This window comes from Corvus moneduloides, chromosome 2 (genome assembly GCF_009650955.1).
Source record: "Corvus moneduloides isolate bCorMon1 chromosome 2, bCorMon1.pri, whole genome shotgun sequence".
Lineage (NCBI taxonomy): Eukaryota > Metazoa > Chordata > Aves > Passeriformes > Corvidae > Corvus > Corvus moneduloides.
Window position 1 is genome coordinate 115,173,586 of NC_045477.1, and position 26,074 is coordinate 115,199,659.

The 26,074-nt window shown below is 38.8% G+C and overlaps 1 protein-coding gene across 6 annotated transcripts in view; it reads left to right on the top strand.

Moving 5' to 3' along the window:
• The window catches only part of SYTL5 (synaptotagmin like 5), an 83,639-nt gene that overhangs the window by 42,911 nt on the left and 14,654 nt on the right, over window positions 1–26,074 (top strand). For 4 of the 6 annotated variants that reach the window (XM_032100909.1, XM_032100914.1, XM_032100910.1 and 1 more), the window contains 11 exons: window positions 2,548–2,660; window positions 3,929–4,061; window positions 5,895–6,020; window positions 8,445–8,601; window positions 9,920–10,049; window positions 11,855–11,961; window positions 15,798–15,890; window positions 19,691–19,756; window positions 20,707–20,885; window positions 21,781–21,883; window positions 24,031–24,192. In XM_032100909.1, the coding sequence (XP_031956800.1) occupies window positions 2,548–2,660; window positions 3,929–4,061; window positions 5,895–6,020; window positions 8,445–8,601; window positions 9,920–10,049; window positions 11,855–11,961; window positions 15,798–15,890; window positions 19,691–19,756; window positions 20,707–20,885; window positions 21,781–21,883; window positions 24,031–24,192 (1,369 nt within the window). The remainder of the gene's footprint in view (window positions 1–2,547; window positions 2,661–3,928; window positions 4,062–5,894; window positions 6,021–8,444; window positions 8,602–9,919; window positions 10,050–11,854; window positions 11,962–15,797; window positions 15,891–19,690; window positions 19,757–20,706; window positions 20,886–21,780; window positions 21,884–24,030; window positions 24,193–26,074) is intronic. The other 2 variants (XM_032100912.1, XM_032100913.1) reach the window with 2 other exon arrangements.

A 26,074-nucleotide genomic window follows, 5' to 3' on the forward strand; every position in this document is an offset into this window, starting at 1 on the left:
GCTTCTGCACAGCACTCCTTCCTCACTCCCAGCCTGGTGCCAGCCTTTCCCATCTTGTAGGCTGCTTTAGTACCAGAGGGAGGAGTAGCAGAGGTTGTTCAGATGGCATGGGATGGAGTGGGGACACAGAGAGGGAGACGGATGGTGAGCTCTAAGGCTGCAGGTTACCCATACCACAGTGGAATGGGGGAGAGGAAGGCCCTCTCCCAGGGCTGGATGCTGACGGAGGGCCTCCCTCCACCAACAACACCACTGCTGATCCCTCCTTGCACTGCCCAGAAGTCCTGCATCTGCTTCTTTCCCAGTCTCCTTCCACAGCTGTCCCATCTATCCTTCCCTTGTCTGCAGCTCCTTCAGTCTCTCCAGCCCCCATGACCCCCCCTGACCCCTTGGTCCTGCTATTGCAGGGCCAAATATCCAGATCAGACCATAAAACTTATATATGTTGAAACAAGCAGACACACTGGTCTCAGCCACCCTTCCACCCAGGCTGAAGGCCCCTGGGCGCCTGTGATACAGGAGGCACCAGAGAGGATTTCTCTCCCTCATCACTGTTAACATTCTGTTACCAGAAAATGTAGGGGATGGTTCTCCAGGGGCCCTGTGGCAAAGAGCTGCCCCTCCATGAACCACAGAAACCCATGGGGGTGTCATCATGAGGGCTGTGTGTGGAAATAATTGCAAGGTGTGGTTGTAAAAGCCTGGAGCTTTGTGTGAGGCAGCCTTCAGCTCTCCTGAAACCCTGGGTGAAGGTCACACCTCTTTTAGGTTCTCTGAGCTTGGAGAAGGGTGAAGATGCTTCTCTGGATAAGGATGTGGGCAGTGTTCTGTCTGATCAAGTTAAGTATTTCTGGTGAGATATCAGGGACAGGTGAAATCTCCATCCAAGGGGAAAACAGCACTTGTGGAGTTTAATGGTCAAACTTGGTAGTAACTGAGGAAAAAAATGAATGAACTATGCAGATAATACTGCAATGTGACATGTCATTCACTTTGCAATGGAATTTGATGGTGTAGTGAAAGGTCTGGAAGGTTTATGGTTTGATATAAAACATTAGATATGCCGTAAATCTTGGTATAAAATAACTGCACAGAGAAGTATGTGCAGCAAGGGAGTTGTAAAAATATACATTCAGAGAAAAAACATTTTTCACACCAGCCAGGTCAGGCATAGTTTCTAATGAAGTGAATCCTTTTCAGTGTTTGGAATCAACAGAAGTAATTTAAACATTCCTGGTAGAAGCATAAGGATTTTATTTAATACCTTTCATAATGACTGAGTGATTGTGATGATGAATTATGGAGGGTTTTTTCACTAGGAGTCTGCAACAAGAAGATAAGGCAATAATCTGTTTCTGTGCTTGTGGACATGTGTTTGGGATTTGGATTTTTCAAACTTTTTTTTTAGTGAGTCATGCAAAGATGCATGCTTCATTAACAGGTTAGGATGAACTGATAATATTAAGGTCTTTTCACCAGTGTCAGGATGTTATTTTGTAATTTTTAGTATTTTCTCAAGTGAGACTCCTTTCAGGCATGACTCAGAAATAATTTAATAGTGAAGATATTGATCAGTGCTCTAAATCCATCTGTAGTAATTTTCATGCCCAAGAGACTGGATGATTTCTTTTCCAGTAGTGGTTTGAAAGTATGCTTTCTTACTGAACAGTAAGCAGGAACATGTCTGGAGCTAAATCAGTTTTTAATGTTTGGGGTTTATGAGTTAGTTTATTTGCTTTTAATTAGAGTATTCATGATTAGTAGCTTTTTGCCATCCATTGTGCATAGTGAGGCAATAGAAATTGTGATGCTGTGCCATAATGAAACTATTTCAGGAAAAGGTTAACAAACAGCATTAAAATATACCCAGCAAAAATCCAGCAATGCCAGTACAGGTTTTCTTAATTGCTAGCAAAGGTAAAAGAATTTGAAGCCATAAGAAGCAGCACTATCCAGAACAGCAGCAAAGACAGATTTTCATTGCTCTGGACCTCTGACACACAGCTATTTCATAGCAGCACTGCTATGTGGAGAAACTGCACATAGTGTCAGCATATAAAACTAGAAATTGGAAATATATATGGACTGGCAGCAATCTGTCCATAACCACGTAGGGTCCATGAACTGCTGACTCATCAAGGTTTGATGGGGGATTTTCTCCCTTAATCCACTGTTGTTTTTTCTATGTCTCTTGTCATTTTGGAGATATTGAAAACTGTGACACTGAGTAGTTCACAAAAGACTAGGATGACAGTATGTAATGTGTCTTTTACAGAAATCTTGTAAATGTGGTTGAAACACTTTTTTTGCCAAGTAAATTTCCATCTACTAAAAATTCCTTTCCATTTGCAGAGTAAGGTAATATTTTTCTGCTGTGTCCTATTATCCCGAGCTCTACAATCAATCACTTTATACTTTATTTTGAACTGTGCAAATGTTGTCCAGAATTTGTGAGCATGGCAGTTGATTGATGAACTGCAGTAGCTCTGGTTTGCCAAGCTTGTTAATGGGTATGTGTCTCTGGCTTTTTAAACTTTCCTCATACAGAGAGCTACGGATAGTGACAGGAGAATGGTTCTTTGAAGAGAGAGCAAAGCGCTTCAAACAATCGAATCTTGGAACAGATGTTGTCAGACAGTCTATCCTACACAAATTCCCAGGTAGGGACCTCATGAGGAGGATTCTCTTGTGCTTAATATGTTCAAAACCTTGTTTCTTGAGTGTTTGGCTTGTATTTTCTTCCTGACTGTGGAAATTGTAAGTATAATCAGAATTTTAATTCTTTATTTGTGCCTTACTATACAGTGATTTATGAATGATTTATATTCAGGAAAGGTAAGGCCTATATGAAAGAAGTATCTCTGTGGAGATAGGGAGCTGCTGAAAAACTCACTGTCCAAACAGGTAGACAGTGTTATTTAGCTGCAAAGCCCAGCAGCAGATACTCTGAAAGATAATTCTCAGCTCCTGCCAGGAGGTTTGGCTGTATGGAGAGATTTAAAGACAGTCGTTTTTTGCCTTTGGCTCTCTTATTTGTGATAGTGGTGTGTAAAAACCACTCAGATTTTCTTTTTCAACTCTCAAGAAGAAAGGTAAATGGGAGCTCCTGTGCTGTCTGCTGGAGCAGGGGCTACGTGGTATTCAGACCTTCCTTTTGCCCAGGTATCTCCAACAAGCTGCACCTGCACTTTTAGGTGCAGTAAATTGTCTGTCTGTTTTGGCCAAACACAGCACCGTGTGTGAGAGCTGCTCTGGTACCTTGCAGGGTACCACAGGACCACTAGAGTAAGAAACAGGAGGTTTTCCTGAAGGCTGAGGGTCTGTACTCACTTAACTCCTTCACTCTGCGCAGAAGCTGTTTGTTAGGTAGTCTATTTTGGGTGTAGCATTTATCCCTAGTTTTATCCCCTCGTTCTTAAGGAGAGGAAGTGGTTTACTGCCACTGGAAAAAATACGTGGTGCAAACCCACTCCTTGGAAAATACACACCTGCAATATCCCTGTGCTTCAGAAGCTGTAACACTGGCAAATGTGTAAGTTCTTGATATCATGTCAGTGGTCAGATTGGGTATTTCATGATTTGTTACTTTGATAGATATATTGAAAAATACCTTTAAGCCATTTTTCCCATACCTTAGTCCTAGTTGAACAAATATTTTAATTGAAAACATTCTTTCATTCAAAACAGAAGATACTGTACACCTCAAAATTAAATTGCAGGTCCTTTCATTATTAAATATTGTCACTGATATTTTTGGAAGCGTAGATCAAGACCAGAGCTGATAATGAGGAACATCTCAAGCTAAAGTTTTATTTTATTAAGAGGAGCCCCCAAGGCTTTTTCACTATCTGGTTTTGCAGGTTGTTGGACATGTGCTGTGGTTTTTGTGCAAAGTTCACTTTTTAATTTCTTTCCCCATCCACTGCAGACAGAGCTTCCAATGCAGACGAAGAAAGAACATTCAAAGATCAACCCCAAGAAAATGAAGAAAAAAAGCCAGATCTACCAGTCTCCTCCACAAATGGGCACAAATCTGTCTTTAGCAGACCTAGAAAAATTGGGTAAATCCTTTAGTTTTGTTGTTGTTGGTTTTTGTTTTAGTTTCTGTGTTTTTTTGAAAACTGATTAATCTGAAAACAGCTGTATATGGTTGGATAGATTTTCTTTTGAGTTTTTCCAGTCTTCCACATGAGCCTCAAACTTCCTGGGGTAAGAAACAGCCTTCATTTAAAGGCACACTTACTATAATTAGACTGCTGTTTCCTAGGAAATGCAGTAGTAATTATTCTTCATCTATGAAGGTAGCAGAAATAAGAGTCAATTTTACTCCTGGATTTTTCTTGTTTCTACTCAGAAGTAACAGTGTCCTTAAATGCAGGCTTGCTGAAGAAGCAAATGCAAAAAATAGTATTTGTAGGACCTGGTTTTTATGTATATTGGTCAGTTTGGCTCACAAGACAAGTTTTCCTTTAGCTTCCAGCTGTGCAAGTGCAGCCTAAGAGTGTGTGTGAGACAGTGAATAAACAGAGCCGCTGCTGGTCATTTTGCAGGGTTTAGCACCAGTTTGGCTGTGCCCTTTGAGGTGCACTCACTCTCAGGGGACACAGACAGATTCACTGACTCTGTGGTTACACAAATGGTGTCTGGACCTAACTGGAGGTTTTGGGTAAACGGGAAGAAAACCTGGATGGAAGTTCATATCATGGCTGGAGCCTCCATGGTAGTTGGAAAACTTTGTTTCTGTTGAAAGGAAGAACACATTTTTATTAGGGATCCTAAAGATAGGGCAGGTGGATGCCTTCCACGGGTTTTTTACTGCTGAGAAGAGATGAGTATGGAATTCCCTGCTCCAGCCACTCCAGAAATTAACACAAGTGTTTTATCTCTCTTTAATATAAGGGTAAAGAGCATCAGAATGCCTCTGGCCTCTCAAATTATGGTGAGGAAAGAACCACCTTAGGGAATCCTCTATAACAGACCTAGACTTTTTCTCTGAGTCATGCTAAGTGGTATAAGGCATGCCATAGTAGGAGTGCATTAAAGTTTCCTTTTCTAATTCTCCTTCCATTTAAATCCTTTAAGCAAACCAATTAGTCATATTCCCTTACAAGAAACAATTGGTTTTCTCATTGTCATTTATTTTAGTGGTGCTTTTTCCATTTGTGGACAGATGTGTTTCTGGTGGTGACATTCCCCATAACAAAAATTTAATCCTACAAAAACTGGGCTTGCTTTTCCTAGTGTGTATGGTGGCCTCTTTCAGAAATATTTCATTATTGTTCCTCTTCCTTGCTTGCTTCTTCCTGCCTCAGGTTCCACACTCGTGTATCTTGTAAGTGGATTAGTTTTAGCAAAGCTCTTTTGGGGCCAGCTGATACTGACAGGGTAAAGGGATGACTTATCAGTCTATTGTGGTTTGTAAGGTCATGAGGAATACTATTAATTTTTGAAATTTCACTTCATTAATTTCTTTCCATTCGGCCATGTTTTGCAGGGTAAGTGGGTGATGCCATGTTTTTTAGAAATGGCATGTTTGGGGCATTTGATGCATATAATTCTAGAAATATCTATAAGAGAAAATACATATAGCATAATTTTCTAGGGGAAGATACACATACTTAGTCAAAAATACTTTGTTAACTATAAAGTCCTAAAAACATAGAGATGAATTTTCACAAAAGGCCCATCTGAATAGAAGGAATATTTAATGTTTTGGTGTCTTAAAATGCAGTTTGTAGTAAATATGATGTTTCTCCCCCCAGGAACCAGTTCCATAACCAGATTTGGTGCTCTCTTCACCCTTACATCCAGAGCTGTCCATAGGTTAGCCAGATGAAATTAATGGACTGTGCACATCGCAACTTTAAAAATCTTTTATTCCCTGTTTTCAACAGGAAGGTTATCAGGGCAGTTACCAAAGGAGAAATTACATATGGAAAAGATGAAGGTGAAAGGAACACAGGTTCAGAGGCTGAAATCCCAAGTGTGCGTGGTGGCAAGTCAGCACTGTGCTCTGAGAGGTGAGCAGGAATCTGGGACAGCTCCTGCTGGGACCGACCTGGGGGCGTGTGCCAGTGCCCTGGGCTGCTTTGTGTCTTGGGATGCTCAGCATAAATGCTGTCTGAGAATCAGAGTTTATGTTCATAAAACAAACAAAAAACACCCAACAAACCTAAAAATTATCTCCACTAATCTTATTTTACTCTCCTGGTGTTCAGCTGGTGACTGATGTCAGTATGTTGTTTCTTGTTTTCTGGCTTTTAACTGGTGAGTTGTGTTCTTGTTACAGAACTGAAGCTCTTTGTTTTTCTTTAGTAATGGCATGTTTATTGATTATAATTTATGTTTTCTTCTTCAAAGGTTGTTTGTCCTTCTCTTTTCATGATTATTGTCACAGTTATTTCTGGTAGGATTCCATTTATCATTATTCTGGGCCTAAGAAATCTCTACTATTATAATGCCTTTGATGGCATTATAAAATGCCAACAGCAACATTCCTGTCATGTCCTACCTTCAAAATGAAGCCAAAGAGCAGCTCACTTTTTCCTTGTTCAGTTGGATAATCTACACTGGATAGAGACCCACATTCTTTGCTCAGGTGCACACACCCAGAAATTTTACAATTTGAATTGAAAAAAACAATAATAATTTGCTGTAAGTTTCAATAGAAATTTCTATCCCTAAACTATTGTTTCTGGGAGACTTCAAAGAGATATGCAGGAAAAAAAGATAACAGGTAAAAGGAACATCGTAGAGTTTAGTACATCCTCAGATAAACCTTCTTGTTTAAGCAAGAACTTGCTTCTCTTTTTTACCTACAATTCAAATCCATTTGCTAGATGTTCTGCAAGATGTTTAAAGCTGATGGTGACAACCTTCTTGAAAGTTGATAGTCTGATTTTTTTTCACTGGATGCTGCAGAACTTACCAGCCAATTCAGCTTTCGAGCTAGTTTTCTTTTTTAATCCATACAAAGTTCTTTTTTTTTTTTTTTTGACTAAGCTTATTAGGCCTTCTGTATCTAACCAGATTCACAACTGACTTCTCTGAGACCAGAAGCAGATTTTTTGCTGGTTTTCTGCATTTGTTTTGCTTTTCACTGAATAAAGTAGAGATGAGTGAAGGATCTAAGAGACAACCTCAGTAATCTGGAGTCTGTGCTGCTTAATACTGAGGTTATGCAATATTGGTAGCTTTCTCTGAGAGTTTACCAGGATAAGGACAAAGGGAATCTTGTGAGAGGTCTATGTGGTTGTTTTTATGTGCCAAACTACAAGAAAGTTATCATGCAGTTAACCATAAATGAAGCAAAATCATTTTATTTGGGTGCTGGATTTCAGCGCCTGATAAACTCTCTGTACAGACTTAGAAGGAGTGAAGCAGTCTGTAAAGACAGATTTTATGTTTGATTGCCTTGCTTCACTTTACATAAATCATCAATTTTTAGCTGTTTCCCAGAACACAGAATGTTTTAAATTAGGGGTATTGAGTCATTATGGCTTCTCCTCTACTTGTCATCTCATTCTCTCCTGGTGAAACTGCTGTCCCATGCCAAAGTGTAGAGTAACGTTGTCAGAATTGGTAGTATTTCACCTACTGGCAGGGAAACCAAGAGAGAATTTTTATTCTTTTTAAACATTTCTGTTTAAGAGAAGATGTAATGATGAGCTGGGAACAGGGACACATTTCAAAATAATTTTCTTTGCTTAAAAAGGTTAAAAAAGAGCAACAGATTACCCTTTCTAACCCTCAGTGTTCACATGGGTTTACCAGTATTTTCTAACAAAATGTCCCATGGAAAAACTTGTGCTTATTGTGATGTTAGACAGCAGCTGGGGTCTGGTGCACTGGTCACAGATGATTTTTTGTCACTTTTGCTGACGTGAAATCTCCAAGAAGACCTGTCCACATTGGTTGAAAGAATCAATCATTTTGGGTCAAGCGACATTATTGCAACATAAACAGGACAGTGAACAAGTTGGTGTTTTTCTGGAGATGCTGTAGACAGACACACAAGGATTTTAGAATTTCTGGAGATAGTGCTGGCATTAAATTGGCTGTAGAAGTGTCCAGAACTGTCATGGTACTGTAGTTTCCCTTTACACCAATGGAGCAGCCTGATAGGAAGGGTTGCACGAGTTGTCCCACCTCCTGCTGGAAGTGACGGCAGTGTGAATCAAACACGGACAATGCAGCTTCTGCAGCCTGGATAAGAGCTGCCCATTTGGGCCATTTGCAGTTCTGGTAGAAGTGCTGACAATATTTGTATGACTTGTATGTGTGATTCATCTTTTTTTTTAATTTCCAGGTGATCCCACAGTCCATCAGGGCACAGTTATTCTCGTAACCTGTTAGCACAGCACATTTCTTGCTGCAGTTTGCAAAATGAGCTGCCTTGGCTTGCTCAGAGCAATAACCCTTCCCTCCTCCTCTCTCCACCGCAGAGGGAGCACGCTTTCCCTGACCAGCAGCGGTGCAGGGGCTGCTGCAGGACATCCAAGAGGAGCCCTGGGCCCTGCGAGCCGAGGCAGCGCTTCCAAGCCTTCCCTGCCGCGCTCTCCGGCGCTCAGCGCACGCAGCATGACCGCAGATTACAGCGGGGTAAGGGCAGGGCTGGCTCCAGGGACAGCTGGCACCAAAAGAGGTGGCTGGGCTGGCATCTGCCCTGTTAGATGGATCTGCAGCACAGCAAGGACAAGCCTGACAGAGAAAATCGGATTTCTTCCTCAGTTCTGCTGGGGCCTGCGGAGATCTCTGCTGGAGCAGAGTTTGTCATGCTCTTATCAGTGATGTGGTTTTTGGTTTGGCAGGCGTTTCTCTTTTGTCTAAAAATTGCTGTTGATGTCCAGCACTAGATAATGAGTTACAGATTCTGAACTGGGAGGCACAAGGGATGGGAATGAGCATTTCTTGGCACTTTAGAGCCTTGAGTAAGTGCTGTGAAATAAGTATGTGGCTTTCAAGCATGCACAACCCAGCATTCTCCCACTGACTTCTAAGGGAAACTTTGCAAGTCCAGCACTTGCAGAAAATCAGGCCAAACTGATTTTAGTTTCTTCTGGGTTTGGATGCTGGGCTCTGCACAAATTATGCCATAGCACAAAATGTGTGATAAACACATTGTCAGAATAATTCTTCTCACATGCTGTTAGGCTTCTTGGGATGTATGTACCATTAATGTTTGGAAAAAAGGTAGATATGTGTTTAGATCAGAGCCCTATTGAAGGCATCAATTTTCTTTCTAACTTCCAGATACTTGGTCTAATATGTTGTCTTTCCTAATAAAAAATAAGTTAGTGTATATGAAGGGCAGTTTTGGGAGCTGTAAATAAATGAATAGTTGTTTTATTTATATTCTTGTTGGCACAGAGACTGACTTGTTTTCAAGTGCATTAGATTTGTTTGAAAAATCCATTTAATTTAAATGGAGTTATTAGCTTTTCTTTTTCAGGCAGGCAAAAGGTCATAATGATATCAAGCATATTGGCTTTATTTAAGGGATTATACTGGCATAATTTAATTATTTCAAGTGCTTTTGTTTTTGCCCTGGCTGAAATCATGATGCTAGTACAAAACCAATAGGTTTTGTCTTTTCTTTCTTTCTTTTTTTTTTTTTTTTGTGATTTCTGAGCTGAGTGGACTTCTAATAGATTTGAGTGTTTCTCTTCCCTGATACTTTGCTGTGATTCTTCAGCTGCAAACTCAGAATCTAAGCAAGAATTGCATCTTTGTGCAATTTTTATGCACAATTAGTGCTAAGCAAAGCAGATTGGACTAGAATCTAAATATATTCAACATAGACTAGATGTTCAAGGAGCTTTGGAGTTCTGGAATCTAATAGAAATAATGATTTTGTAAATTAACAGTGAATAAAATTGGGCTTTGTATTTATGGCATGTGCATTTTTCTTATTGGGCAGGACACTGGCTTGGAAAATGGCATGATTATTCCAGCAAGTGAAAGTGTACCTGAAGATTTAGTAAAGAAGCACTGCAGGAAAGCATCTGGAACACCTTCCATTGCAGTTTCTAGGGTGTCTTTGTCATCAGGCAAGTATTAAATCTTTTCCTTCTTTCTGCCAGCCTTTACTATCAGAGGATTATTCCTAGTCTTGTGACTCTTCTCCTTCTGTTTTTAAAACACATTGAAAGACCAGATGCAAGTTTCATAAATTTGTTCATATTCATTCTGAAAATGCTTTCCTTTCACTAACCAAATTCATACCACTTCACGAGTTCCACATGAAAAAATGGTAATTCTAACCCCAGAAACATTGGTACAATGTTAGTGTTTGGTAAATCACACGTTCTTAGAACTGTTACAAGATTTCATTCACAACTGCATGTTGTTCAATCATCCTCTGTGTGCTCCCCTCTATGAAATGCTACCTGTGTATCATAATACTCTGCTGCTGCCATTACATTTCACACCCACTTTGCCCAGAAGCAAATTTGGGAAACAATGAGTGGTCAGAGAACAAGCCCCTTACAGATTTCTTGTCTTTTCATTTTTATATGTGATTCACTGAACCAGTCAATCCATCTGTAATTTACCTCGTTTCATTGGAGGCTGGTAGGTAAAAAGGGCTCACACAGGAATGTGCTGTCACAGGCACTTTGCAGTAGTGGATGGAGATCCTTTTTTCCTCTGAAATAGGAGGCAGGAGCATCCTGCACTCTTCTGCTTCTCCCAGGCACTCAGTCAGCTTCCTGCAGGGTTAATGGAGTGGGTTTGGGTTTACAGGCTTCTCTCTGAAGCACAGCAGGACACACTTTATTGTAGCTGGATTTAGCCCAAAGCAGAAACCTAGCAGTGTATCCCACAGAGCTAACCCAAAGAGAGAATGTTTTTTACCTCAGACATTTCAGTCTTGAAAGCATCAGAGTTTCCTTGAGAATATTGTTCAGTGCAAGTCCAGGCAGAGGTGTTACAGATGGCTATTTATTTAGGAAGTAAAAATTCTCCTATTCCTGTTACCTTACAAAATAAAGGCTTTCCTGGTAGATAAGAATTGGCCTCATGCTACCAAAGCAGACGGATGCTGAGCAAACCTATAGGCTACTTGGGAATGGGCCTCAGACTCTGCATTTTCTCCCAGGCAGATCTCAAAGGGCATTAAGCTCAGAAGAGTGACCTTTCCTGTCCCATCAGCTGTAGACCAGGTAGAAGATGAACAGTTAAAAACCTTTCAGATTGATATCTGCGGTATCTAAAAGTACTCTTTCCCCCCTCTATTGAAACAGTCACACAAAAGATTTATACAGGGAGGACTAAGATCCCTTGCAGAAAGATTTTCTATGTCTTATGCTATAGAGTGGATGAGAGACCTGTAGGACTGAGAGAAACTCTGGAGCTCTTGAGACTTATTTGTTTCCTCCTAAATTCTGCACAAGGAACACTGTTAAGGACAGAAGTACTTTCTACGTGCATCTGTATCCCCAGCTGCTTAATTCTGATGCAGATGCTGGGGAGAGTTTGGTGGTGGTGGTAGATATGATGATCACTGTGAACACTTGGACAGAGAGTTTTACAACATTCCAAGCTGACAGGCATTCCAGGGAAAGTCAAAATCTTGATCTATGGTATCATCCACAGAAGACAATCACAGCAGATAAATAAAGAGTATAGGGCTAAAATTATTGCCCAGAAGGCTGAACAGCATCAGAACACATATTTCTTCATTTATCATAATGATGTTCAGCTGCCATAATTTCTGACAGATAACTAAAATGTTGTTTTGATTTTTTTTTTTTGTTAAAAAAGCATTGGGGTTGTGATAATACTTGTATGGAAGATGAAACGGAATATTTCTGTGGAAACTATAGAAAATATTTAAATTGCTTTTGTTTTCCAGACCGTAGCCGATCTGAGATAGATTTGAGTGAATCTTTCTCTGAAGGAAATGAAGATACCCTGAGCATAAGAAGCAAATCTGTACCTAGTGCCTTAGATCAGGAATTGGTGAGTTGTAAATATGTAAATGTTCATCTGGTGGAAATTCTGTTTGTTTGGACCAATGAAATCAGGATTGTATGTGTATCTATATAAAATATGGGTAAAGCAGAAGATTCTTTAAGGGATATTTAATGAGTTTTAAAACAACAATATCTTCTGAGTATGTTTGTTTTAGAGTCATTTCAATGAGTAGTTATGGTACCAGTTTGTTGTGAATTTGCTGGGTGCTTGAGTTCACAGATGAAAGAAACCTAGCCTGAAAATAAATTTCAGGCACTAAATTACACATGCTCCAAAATTCTGCTAGTTCATATTTTCATAAGTTTTAATTTCAATGCTGAGAAATTCCATACTTTAAAGGCTTTAACCTTTGTCTTGTTTGGTTTTTACCATTATCTGTATTTTTAGAAAAGCAAGACCCAGCTTTCTGTTCCGGCAATGTTGCTTGCCTCTTCTTCCTCTTGATTCTTCCATACATGTCCATGCCTTGTTGTGTATATTCTATGGACTGCTTTTCCTGAAGTGATTCACAACTTTCCTCTCCTCTTACGCACATATCCAAGACAGGCAATTTGCAGATGTGCATCAATGTTATAAAAGAGCATCCAACATTATTAAATATGCATGAGGGGATAAAAAGTTATTTAAATAGTTCTTTATCTAATTAGAGTTTGTACTAAAGTTTCCAAATGTGTGCTTGCAGCTTTTGAATTTTGCCTGTTGTCAGAGTCCTTCCCTTCCATCTGCTCTTCCCAGAAGAGCATTGGCCAGGGCAGATGTCTCCCCTTCTTGTAGTGTAGAAATTTGAGTCTTGGTGGAAAAAAATATGTTGGAATTTCCATCTTTTTCGGTATTAGTAGCAGTCAGATAATGTGCCTGCAGCATTGCTTTGGGTTAATCTTTGACTAATTAACAAAAGGCATTCCTGTGTGTCAGATGTTGGTGGAAGAAAAACTGTTGGTGGAAAATATTGCAGAAGAAAAGCACAAAATAAAAAATGCAGATTTTATATTTCTTTATATCTGTTCTCTGCTCTAATTGACAGTTACAACTTATATATTTCTCTGAGGCAGCTGCCAGAGATGACAAATCCAGGAAGGTTTTTTGTTCTTTCATTTTTGTCTTCTTAATCAGAGTTTTTGTTTTGTATTTCTTTCTTGCTGACTCTGAATGAAATTTCAGATTGCATCTCTGCAACTCTGTAGCTTCTTTGCTAGCACAGGAAACCTCTCTTGTGGCATAACCTTGATTGAGCTGCTCTGGAGTGTGTGACAGTGCTAATTCTCCTTTAAAATTCATTCATAACAGGAGTCACAGATCTCTGATTCTACCCATATCCTCGCTTTTCCTGGCTTATGAAATGAATTGATTGCACTCATCAGCTTTTGTGTTACCATATTTATCTAGGGTAGTTTGTCTCACAGGAGTCCTTCAGAGTCTTGTCCCGTGTTCATTATGGATGCAGTGGTTTGAGATAAAAGCTGTATTCCTGCTGGAATTTACTTTATTTGATGCTTGCATGTAAGAGACAAAAAGAAAGGTATCTAATGAAGGTAACAACAGCTCCTGCAGCCTGAGAAAAGCTGGAGTTTTACCTCTGTTTCTTCCAGCTGAGATCCTCCAGGCTCTTACTCCTGCGTGATGGGAGCTGCCAGCAGTGGTATGGGAGATGCCACACATCAATAGGATATGCAGATTGCTGGAATTTATCAGTTGAAAGGATGGGAAAAGGCTTTTAGCTACTTTGCTCCCACCTTTATCAGGGAAACCCGTTACACATGCAGAGAAATCAGGTGGAAAGTTGAATGGATATTTTGCTTCCCTAATTTAGTATTGCTTTTGATAGTGAAAAGGGACAAGCCCCAAAACCCACATGCTGTGGTACAGATTCATCAAGGAACATGGGGAACCAGCTAAATCCAGTGTTGTGCTCAAGTGTGAGCACCTTATGTAGAGATTTGTGTGTTGAATTCCTGACCAAGTAGTGTTCATTACCTGCTCAGCTGCTTTTTAAGGAGAAATTGGATGATTGGCATTTTATAGACCACACTGGAGACCATGAGATTAATAACCTACTAGCTCTAACTCTAATAAGCTAATAACACCAACCAATTATGTAGCTGCAGTTCTGTAACACCTCCTGAGAAATATAATCATCATGGTGCAAAATAAATTAAGAGCATAAGTTAAATGTTAACCTTTTTTTTAAGTTTTAGATACCTGCTTGCAGACAAAAATTGGTATTCAGCAGTTGTTAGAACTCTGTGAAGCACTGTTAGCATTTGAGTGTCTAGACCTGAAACACCCCAATCTGAAGATGTTGCCTTACTTTTTTCCCCCCCTGTATTTAATTATTTAGCAGTAAAAATGTAGCATTGTTTATTTCCATGTTCACTGGTATGCAAACAACCGTGTAAAGGAAAGCATGTATTACTAGAATTGCTTCTTCCTGTTCCATGGCAAGTGAGAAAACTGTGTATTCTTGTTCCAAGTTTAAAACCAGACTACATCACCTGACATCTGAACTCAATAAGGGGAGTAGAAATGATGAGTGGAGGTCTTTTTTGGTTTTATTTCAGGTTTTTGGGAGGTTTTACTTTTGAATGATTCAGCTGCCTGTCTCCCTGAAATAGTTTGCTCTGTTGTGCCTAGGTCTCCAAGGATATTTCCTTTTATTTAGTATAAAATATCTATTAGTTCTTCTTTGTTTTTTGGTTTGGTGGGGTGGTAACAGTGCCTTCAATAGATTAGAACCATAAGAGACCAGCAGAGAAAGCTCATGGTTAGAAGATGAAGCTAAGTGTTTTCTTCAGTATGTGAATTTTGGAGATAGCTTATTCTGAATTCCCTTTACTCAATATTAAATACGCAGTTACAGTTGAAAAGCAGTAACAGAAAATCACTTTTAGGTGGTTTCATATCAGTTCAGTCACTGAGCAAAGGAGAAGAGATGTAACAGCCAGTTCTATGTAAACTAAGGCAAATATGCTGCAGATTTCTTTATGTAAACTGTGAATTGAACGCTCCAGCAGCATTTTTTCCCCGCTCTGTTTTTGCTGATTAGCACAGAAGTCTTTGAGACTTCTGAATCTGAATACAGTGTTCCTCTGCTTAGTTTCAAAACAGTGAGAGCAACTAAGCAATAGAGAATGAGGTAGTTCCAAGGGTGAGGTTTTTGTAGCTGCAAAGCAGATATAAGGAAGCTGAACATTTGACTCTCATTAAAACTAAAAGCAAAGTCTTTCAAAATATCCCTGCTATATGGCTTAGGGAAATACTGAGATTTCCACGCTGTACCTAATGTGACTATAATTGTCTGCTGGTGTTTTTTCATGTTATTTTAAGTAAAAGTTAAGAGTCCCATTAGGACCATCAGTCAGATCTAAAGATTCAGTTTAGGTTTTACTTTATTGCTGTGTTTAAACAATGAATTTTTTACTGTATATAGGTTAAAGATGCTAAACTTCAGTCTTGCTTATTAAAACTCAAGCACATATATGAAGTTGTGCAATTACTGATTTTCCACCTTTTTATTATTAATACAATCAGAAATTTAATTTTTTTAATGCTTATAAACTAGCTTGTTAAGACATGAAGTGTATATGTGAAGATTTTCAGTTCTTAAACAATTGATCCTGAAACCACAGCTGTCTCTTCCCCTTATGCTCTGTGTCTGTGTAAAGATGTGGAAAATGGAAATCAGAATTCCTCTACAGAATAGAATTTGAATGCATCCAGCACCATCTTCCTAAAGTGGAACATTCATGAAACAAAATTAAGTGGCAGAGGCTGACCAAATACGTAGCAGAACACGACAACTAAAATACCTGTTTGTCATTTAGGGCTATCTGGATGAAACAGAAGAAGATACTGATGACATAGTGGCCTCTCGTTATCCAAGAAAACATGAACATATGACAAGTGGATTATCAACAGTAAGATCTTGAGTAGAAAACATGCACTGTCCTTCCACAAAAGACTGTATTTCCTCCAGAAAGGAATTTAACTTCATATCACTTATCACATTCATCTTCCATCCTACGCTTGAGAAACATCTTTTAACATTCAGAAAGATTTTCTATTACATTATTAATGCTGTTCAAAGCTAAAATGCTGTTCTCTGCAGGGTATGGAAAGAAAACTATTTTGCATATTCATTAGCAGGTTTCCTCATATGCTTGGGTTATTACCAAGCTCACATGTGGAGAAGGCAAACCAGAGGTGTTTGCAGTGTGTGACTGCTCAGCTTTGCAGAGGAGCACTTGATCTTAACTAAACTGAAACAAAGAGAACAAGGCTGTTGGGGAGATTTTCCTCCTCAAACTGCTTTCTGATTTTTTAGGTTCTGGGGACACAAACATTTGTCTGTGTGTTTGCATACATCCCACTTCCATGGAATCATTGTCCATCCCCCAACTCAGCTTCTCTCATTCTTCATGGCATGATTGCTAACCCACCCACATCTGGAAAGTATTTTCCTTTAGTGCAGGACAGATGTACTTGGGAATTTGGGTTGGCAACAACAAAGGGATAGCTGCACCTGATGGTAGCAACCAAATTGGTGTAAGAAGCCTTCTGCTGTTCATTGTGCAGTCTGCTATTCACTGGGAGAGAAAATAGATGATAAAAGCAGCCTTAACTTGTCTAGGTTATTACTATCTGCTGTGTACCTCCTTTTTGGGATCTGTGGGCAACTGATAATATCTTCAGAGAGTCCTCTCTGGCCACTCCTCTTCACAACTTGTGTCTAAGAATAGCTCTGGACTGCACAAAGCTGCAACAAACTCTATGTAGAGTGGGTTAGTGCCAAAGAGGATGAAGGATGATGAGTCTGAATATTAAAAAGGGAGAGAAAATTTGGTCCACGAAAATAACCAAGGAATTGTCCTTTCTAGACTGTACCCCCATTAGTCCTCATGCAAGCAAGGCCATGGGAATCCCCGATGAAGCTCTTTATCCCAAAGAAAAGGAGTTGGCTGAATCAAACTTGGCTTACAAGGGGAGGAGAAAGGGCTGAGAATATTAAGACCACAGAGCATTTTGATGTCTTAGATCTGGCCATGTCAGACGATTTTTCCCTCCGATTTTTGTAGTTCACAGAAACAGAGAGTGCAGCTCTTCTCACCAAATCACACTTGAGCACCTGCAGCCTGTTGACACTGGACTAATTACATCCACTTAGCCAAGGCTGACAATGACTCACAGCCTCCAATGCTTGCTGGTCCCAGGGATTTTATGCACAGAATAATTTTCATTTCCTCTGAATATTGATAGGAGGGTTGCAGGGGTTTAAGTGCTTTCTCTGTTAGGCCACTATTTAAGGAACTGCATTTAGAGATCCTTCCCTCTGTGCTTAAGGCAGCATTCTGTCCATGTGTTGAGTTCTGTCCTTTGCTGCAGATTTCCCTCTGACCTTTCTCTTAAGCAAAGTGCAGCTTTTCCAGTGCTCACATCTCACATCTCAATGCTCCTGTTTCTCCTTATTCACCATGACATGATTTTTAATGTCACTGCACGCAATGTTAATGGCAAAGTTGTGAATGGCCAGCTGCTTCTCCCTGCAAGAGCAGGTCAATTTTCAAGGTTCATTTCTTTATTCCCCTTAAGTGTGTTGCTAACATTTCCCCATCATATTTTTACCTTCACTTTGATTGTTTTAAGCCTTTGAGCCTTCTTGCACAGTATGTTTTTTTATCATGTGCTATCATGTCAAACGACTGCTAGCTATTAAGTCACATTGAAATAATATTATTAATGAACAGTAGACTCGATGTTTTTCTCTTTATTTTTTTTTTGAATCTGAGAATTTAAAATAAGTATGGCTAGTCTTACAATGAATATTTGAGGAAAAAAAAGAAACTTCACAAAGAGTAAAAGATACTCGAAATCTACCTGCAACATGAGTGAGCAAAAACAGAAGTGGAAATAGGGATTGAAGAGAAACTGTATCTCAGTGTTACTGTTTTATTTTGTTTTCCCAATGCTAATGCATGAATTGTGAATTTAGTTTTCCCTTCATCCTTCATCCTCCACATATTTATGTGGTGCTGTCAAGACCCACCACATCAGTGAAACTAAAATGTTCCAGTGCTCTACTGCAGCGATAAGATATGATGCAAAACAAACATAATTCTTTGTGAGGTATCAAAATGAGACTCTGCATCCTTCATATGTTTTTTGCTACTTATAAAACAGGAATATGAGTATGTTTCTTTGGGATTTTACATTTAGTGTATGCAATGTCCAGTGTAAATGCTACAGAACAGAGTCTGGGGGTGGGGGCAAAAAGTGAAGTATATCAAATTCTACTAAATTAGTATGATTTTCTTTGTGGTTTTTAAGAAATTCAGAAATTGTGTTTGCATAAATTTAAGGGTCAGGGGCCATCTATTTGTTTAGGACCTTCTGTCAAGGGTTTTTTTCCCTCTGTCATTTATCCCTCACTGCCTGCTTACATAAAGATTGAGGAAAAAAAGTATTTGGATTAGAGGAAGAAGTGTTTGGAGTAGAAAACCACTCATCTACCTCCTTGTATTGGTATAACCTTGGTGTTTTTTCTGAAGTGGGCATACAAATTGTTACAGGGATAATTGAGGCATTTTTTAGCACACACTGGACTGGTTAAGTTCCCTAACAATATCCAAGGGTATTTTCACATATTTGAGAGGTGGAAATGTATAAATGGTAAAGGCTGAAATTTAGCTCAAGGCATGTTAGGAACTGGAGGAAATACAACACATTGGTTGGTGTGTGTTGATAATTCTCCAGTAATTTTAATCAGTAAGTTAAAGAAATTTCAGACAATTATAAAAAGGATTAAAAGGACAAGCATTTTTCTTTCTTTTTTTTTTTTTTTCCTTAATTAAGGATAAAGAAAGCCAGCAGAAATACTGCTTTTTTTTTTTTTCTGTTTATTTTTCCTACATGGGGTATAAAATTAAGTTTATGGATAATAATTGCTTATATAAAAAACACTTTTTCCTGTCTGTTGTTGTTTACCACTTTGACATAGAACTGTTTATCCCTTGAGCCTTCTGTGCTGCAGGGCCCTTGGGAAAGGTGCTTGGAGAGTTGAGTTTTGTCACAAACCAATTCTTTCTGTGTGGTCCTTTCCCTGGACTGTGCTCTTCCCTGCAGCTGGCAAGGAAGGAGATGGATCAAGATACAGATGGTGAGATCCTGCTCTAGCAAGCAGAGGAGGGAAAATGTGTCCCCAAAAATCAACTACTGCATTTTTTTTCCCAGAGAGTGGCATATTTCAACATTTTAGTGCAATTGTCATCTATTCTTGTTAACTCGACAGAGAAACTGCCATTTCTTACAAAGGCACTGATGCTGCAAATAGAGGAATATTTAGCTTTTGACTGGCTTCAGGGAGGATTGAGATGGACATGGACATGTAAATGAGAACAAATCCAAATGTATTCCAATATTAATCCAAACCTGTTGAGCTGCTGTTCTAAAATATAACTTGGTTTTTTTTGATACAGAGGTTATCTCATTTCTATTTAATTACCTTGAACCACTCATCCTTCAGTATTTGAAGTGTATGGAAAACACAGCACTTCTCTGATTTGGTGATACCTTTTTCTTACTTTCTTTCTCACTATGGCTTTGCAATACAAACTTCCTTTACCTTTCTATATAGATAAAGATTTCTCACTGCACTTACTCTTTCTTATTGCAGCAATCTAATGCTCTTTTCTCTTGATCTTTTGCGCTGCCTTACTTAAAGAACTCCCCAGAAGGCTCTGACAGAAAATGGACATATTTAAATGTGCCTGAAACAGATGGTGATACTGTGAGTTCTCCTAAATCCTCTGCTCTAGTTTACTTTCAAGATTTCTCTCTCCTTTCTCCCTTTTTGTTGACAGCTGTACCTGTGTGTCTTGAAAGATTCCTATGTGTCAGAATTCAGGTGGTGATACATGTTTTTGAGCAACTTTGTTCAAGGACTCAGAAGGAAATATGCACTAGATTTCTAAATGTTTTTTGTTCTGGCAGTGCACATATTTCTCTAGTTTTCTTTAAAAAATATTCAGTTCTTTCCTAATTGTAAACTTTTGGAAGAGGGAATCCTCATAGCAGTACTGTGCATTTTATGAGTGTGAAGGAAAAGGGATTGAGGGGTGATATATTATGTTGTAGTGGAAAAAATTGTTGTATTATTGCTAAAATTTTTGGACTTTACAAAATTTGCAGAAATGGGGTGGGGGTTGCATTTTGCTCCTTCTTTTAGAATTGTTAATGAGAGACAGGTGTCACTTTAAATAAATATGGTTTTATACTATCTCCATTAGGGGAAGCATCCTTGTAAGTTTTCCTAAGGGCTCTGTCAGCAGTTGTCTTATGAGACTCAGTAAAAATTAGGTGACCAGCTGAGCCAGAGAAGTGATTGTTTTTTTGGGTTTTTTTTCCTGCTTGGAACTTACATGAGCTTACAATTTATGTAGCCTGTCTGCAACTCAGTTCATACATTAATTAAAAGGTAATTTAGATTTAGTCACGCTTATAAATAGGTTTGAGTCTTGCATGGAAAAATCATGTCTAGACATTTAAACTACTATTAACTACAGTTCTTATTCTCTTTATATCAAATCATGGCAATTCTATTCTATGATATATCTGTTTCCATAGCAAGTCCTAACAAGTGGGACAATATTGCAAGGCTGTAGCTTTATGAAAAAAAAGCAGATTTTGGAAAAGAGTAATGTGTTTCAGCCTCTGAGCCCTTTTTCTGTTCCTCTCCAGACAAGCATTAACAGCATGATGAGTGTATATAGTGAAACTGGTGACTATGGCAACGTGAAGGTCAGTGGTGAAATCCTCCTCAGTATCAACTACATCTACAAAACAGGTGCCCTCAACATCCTGGTGAAGAGCTGCAGAAACCTGGCCATTGCAGATGAGAGGAAGCAAAGGACCGATCCGTAAGCACAGAGAAGAATTTCCTGCAGCTCTGCTAGGGGTGTCCTCTCCCCACATCCCACCCTGACTGCAACCAGGGGTTGGGATATGAGCCTGGGAATTCACAGGATCAGTTGCTACAAGCAGCATTTTGGTGATGGTTGGGTTTGGGTTCCCTGTGGGAAGAGCATTTTCTGTGTGCTTCTTCGGGCAACATGTGCCTGTTCTGGGAAAACAATAAGATTATTTAAATTACCAACCTGTTTGATAGTAAAAGGGCAAAAAAAAAATGAAGGAATAGGCAGGCAGCATCATGAGTTTTTTTACTTCTATAATCAAAACTGAAGTATATGAGAGGAGTGATATCTTGGAGGCAGGGATTGATGGAGATGACTTTGCTTCCAAGTATCCACAGACTCACTTTGCAAGTACCATGTTTTCTGAGTTTCTCATCATAGTTTTCAGTATAACATGTATACTCCCTCATCAGAAAGTACCAATTAGTGTCTCTAATTGTGATTAATCTATGGTACATAAATTATGCAGTTTTTCATTCTCTTGTATTTTTAGTGTATATTTTATCATATGTAACCAGTTGGTAATCATATATAGCAAAAGGGAAATTGTTAGGAAAGCTTGTTGCCTTTCTGAGGATAAGTAAATTAATTTACTTATATATACTTAATATACTTAAAAAGCTCTGCCTTTTGTTACTCTGATCTTATCTGACTAACACCACTATGTTTGTAGGTAAAGGCCATACCTCTCCATGTTCTGTATATTCTCTGTTACATGTTTACACTCTTCATACTGCAAAAATTAATTTCCTTGCATGTGTTGCTGATGCAGCAATGTCAGGTCTTTGCTCAAATTGGTCATTGTCTAATCCTTGCTAATAATTTTCTCTTTGCCCTGCAGATATGTCAAGGCCTACCTTCTGCCTGATAAGTCCCGCCAAAGTAAGCGCAAGACCAAAATTAAAAGTAACAGCACCAACCCGGAATTTAAAGAGACACTGAAGGTGAGAACAGTCTCTCTCTCAAGCTGTGATGAATGTTTCACTTGTGCTCACAGGTATTTTCTATGTGTGTTCCAGTACAGGGAGTAGAACTTGGAAGAGATGCCTCAAAAGGGAAGGTGTTTAAGCAAAAGCATCTAGTAAACCTATGAGTTGCAATTTCTGGCTTTCAGCATTAAGGAAGTGGTTTTATTTGGTTCTGCCCTTTACAGTTAAAAATTCTATTAGTTGCCATAGAGCTCTTTTAAAACTGTTGATGTTCCCATCTAGCCTGAGCTTAGAGTTGTTAAAAGCACCTTAAAGATTTTATATGCCTGATGCTGAAGTAAAGCTAGATTAAAACCTCCCGTCAAACTAATTTTGAGGAGAAAGTAATATTTTGCAGTAAGATCTGAATTCTTCTGGAAGGTTTAACTTATTTCTAAAGCAGAAATAACTTTGATAAGAACATGCCTACAACTGCTTCTGTATTTGTCTCCTTGAAAAGCTGCGGTTAATTTCATTTTCTGTTGCAATGGACTTGATGCACTTGAGGACACAGTGCCCTTTATCCACCCCCTTGCCCTTTACCCATCCCCAGCAGAGAGACTGAACTCTTCTGAGCTCCTCACAAGCTGCTTATTCACTTCCCTGACTCTGTGGTGCAGGTGGGAATGGTGGAGTTGCCGCCCCTTCATGGCCTCTCTGCCATCTTGACCTCAAGGCTCCTGGTGATTCCCTTTCCTACTAATTGAAGGGAGTTATCCAGCAGGCTGCCAAGAGGCCAGAAACTCTCTAGTTAATCCTGATTTTTTTGTTTGGTTGGATTTTTTTTTAAATTTCAGTTAGGTTTTAAATAAGTTTCCTATAATGGAGGCAAATAGATGTTCCCTGGCCAGTGCATTTGGCTTAGCCTGGCTACAAAACCATTTTGCAGGCACACACACTCGGTCTGGCCAGACTGCTTGCCAAGGGAGAGTCTTTTTATAGCCTCATTTTTAAATGGTATAGAGTAAAATTAAGTCTTTCCTGGAACTGGAAAAAAATAAGGTGTTAGACTTTATTTATCAAGTAAAATAGGACTAAACATGTTTACTGGGTGAGGATAGGACCTAGAAGTTTCTCAAAACCCCAAATTGTAACAAAAGGGGCTTACTTGAAATGTGGGTAGGTAAGGAAGAGTTGTTCACCACAACTGAAAACCCTCTTTAAAAAGAAAAATAATTAAATCTAATTAAATCTGTCTTTTATCTTTCCTCTTTGACTTTTACGCCATTGTTGCAGAATATGAGGTTTCTCACAGTGGAGCAGTTGGCATCTAGGATTAAGCATTGTAGATATATCTGTACATAATTAGCAAACTGACTTGACTGTTTCAGCTTTTGGAGAGTATTTGTCCATGTACAGATATTGTTCCTGATGCAAAAATAAGACATCTGGGTCTCTTCAGCTACCACTAGAAGGGTGAATGTCAGGGAAATAATGGGCTTTTTGCTAAATGTAGAGTGTGCAGAGCCAGAATTCCAGATGTTTATAATTTTATGTGTATTTGCTAGACTACAATGCTAGTTTTTTTAATAGCTTTGATACATTAATAGCTGTAGATGAGTTTTTCAATAGCTTTCAAACCCAACAATGGTTTCTGATTCACTCAGTGCATGCCTTACAAATGCTGTTGTACGTGTTTAAAGAACAAATTTTCGCAGGCTACAAAGACAACATTGGAAATGAGAAGATGCTTTCTGGAAAGCAGTGTTCAGCAGACTTCCTTTAGGGATGAAAGAACCAGTGGGATTCTTCTTTTCATCAACCTAGATGTTGATCTGCTTCTTTTACATAAACTTGTAGGGAATTAACACAATCATATTTTTAAGCATCATCATTTACTTTATAGCCAAAAATACCCAGTAAATAATACCAAAAAAAAGCCACAATACTGGTAATAACATAAATTATCACTGGATGCATACAGCACAGGAAGATTTCACATTAACATTATGAGCTTTCTGGCTAGATCAATCTTTTTTGCAAGGAAAACAAATCTCTCTTTCATGCTTCATTTGTTAGCTGCTGCGGGCTTGGTGAAACTGAGCTAGAGCTGTAAAAGGCTCAGTGGAAAATATTATTTCTGCTTATTCTGAGAGTTTCTTTTTCTCCCTTTCTGTTGGTAGTATGTCATCAGTCACTCACAGCTGGAAACCAGGACCCTTCAGCTTTCTGTCTGGCACTATGACAGGTTTGGACGCAACAGCTTCCTTGGGGAAGTGGAAATTCCATTTGATTCCTGGAACTTTGAAAATCAGGGCGATCAGTGGTTTGTGCTCCAGCCCAAGGTAAGGGTTTCCAGGACTGCTGAAAGGGCTGTCAAGCAAATTTAGCAAGACTTAGTTATTTTTTTCCTTTGGAACTTATTTATAAAGCAGGACTTTATAAGTGTCTAATATGACAATCAAAAATAATATTTACTTGTTCTTAATTCAGTAAAAGCTTACTGGTTTTGAATTCTTCATGAAAATTTCACATGTGATTGGGTACTTAAAAACAGTAGCAAAAAAAATGTTTTTAAATAAACCATAAGTTCATCCCGTAATAAACTCCAATAGAAAAATTACCTAGTAAATATACATTAATTCTTTTAAATAGCACATAAATCAAAGAACTTTCCTACCATTCCACCTACCCAATCCTTAACAGGTTATTAAAGAAACCAGCTTTTTTTTTTTTCAGTTCAAAGTGGTTTACACCTTTCAGACGTGATAAAATGACTTCTTAATCTCTCATTGACCTTAACTAGAAAGGCACAAGAGAGGGCTTCTAAAACAGCAAATTAATTGGTCTGTGAAATTGGTCTGTACAGGGTGTGCCCTGTATCTAGTGAAGGACAGGGTGACTTCTGTGCCCAGGGCACCCCTGCTTTGGCAAAGGTGTTTATTTTTGGAAGAGATTCAAAGAGCTGTTGCAAACTAGAGGATTAAAGGTTTCTGCCTTGTTTGCTCCTGCAGCAGCCATAATCACCAGGAATTCCAGGGGTTTAGACTGCCATTTAAGAAAGTGTATTTTTCTAGTTGCAAAAAAATATGAGGTGTGCAGCAAACACTGTCAAGATTAACTAGATGACTTGGTTTTTCTATGTTCATTACATTTAAGGAAATTGTATTATATTTGGGGTTTCAGGAGAGTGTGTTTGATTTTTGCCTTTCTAACAGGTGGGAGATGGATCTGATTGCTGTGTAATTAATTCATAGGTAATTTCTTTTAATCCTAACGGGAAAATAACCAAAAAACTCATGAAGCTCTTCTGCTCAGGAAAATAAGTAATGAGGCACTAAGCACTTCAGTCAGTCCAGCTGGAAGGTGTTATCTGATTATTTCCAAACCCATTAAAAGGATTTTTAAATTACTTCTTTTATGTCAAAGAAAGCAAGCACAGAATTGGTCTTGTCTGCCTCCTAAGTTGTTACAAAGAATGTTTCTAAACTTAAAACACTGCTAAGGTTTTTGATCAGCAAGGATAATATTGAAGAAAAAATCAATTATTGTTGTTTCAATTAACAAAAAAACCTCACTGGTTAATAGCCACACAAAATACATGCTATTCTCCTATGTGGACTGCCTGATAGAGACAGGAATGGAGGAATGGCAATCAAACATTTTCTGGGTTTCATTACAGTGGTTGGTTTGTTTTATCATGAATCATTTAGCTGCTTTAGTGAAAAGATTGGAGACTTAAAGACGTGTTTTTTCTATGAGCATTGAGAGATCTGTTTTCAACAGGAGTGTGGCTAAGTCAGAAAAAGTAGAGAAAATAGTTCTGTGGCTGAAGAGGGGACAGAGTATAGAGTCATGTTACATGTGGGTTTGGGGGAGAGGCTGACAAATCTTTTCTGACATTAGAACTTTACACCATTGCTTATCCACTAGTAGAACTAAATAAAAAATAACTTTTGATGCCTTTATGGGAAACTTGATCCTAAACTTGCTTAGTTTAGACCACAATGAGCTGCCTGACTGGCAAAATGTAGATGTGCAAATGATTCCACAGCCGTTTACTACCGGTTTTCTTTAGTCCTTTGTTGTAGCAGCTGGCACTGGACACTGGTGTGAGACAGGACTGTTTTCCTCAGTCAGCACAGCAGTGCCTGTGTTGCTGTAAAAATGCTTCAAAGTCACAAAGGGGCCGTGTTGCTATCACTAAAATTGCTTTGTTCTCTGTGC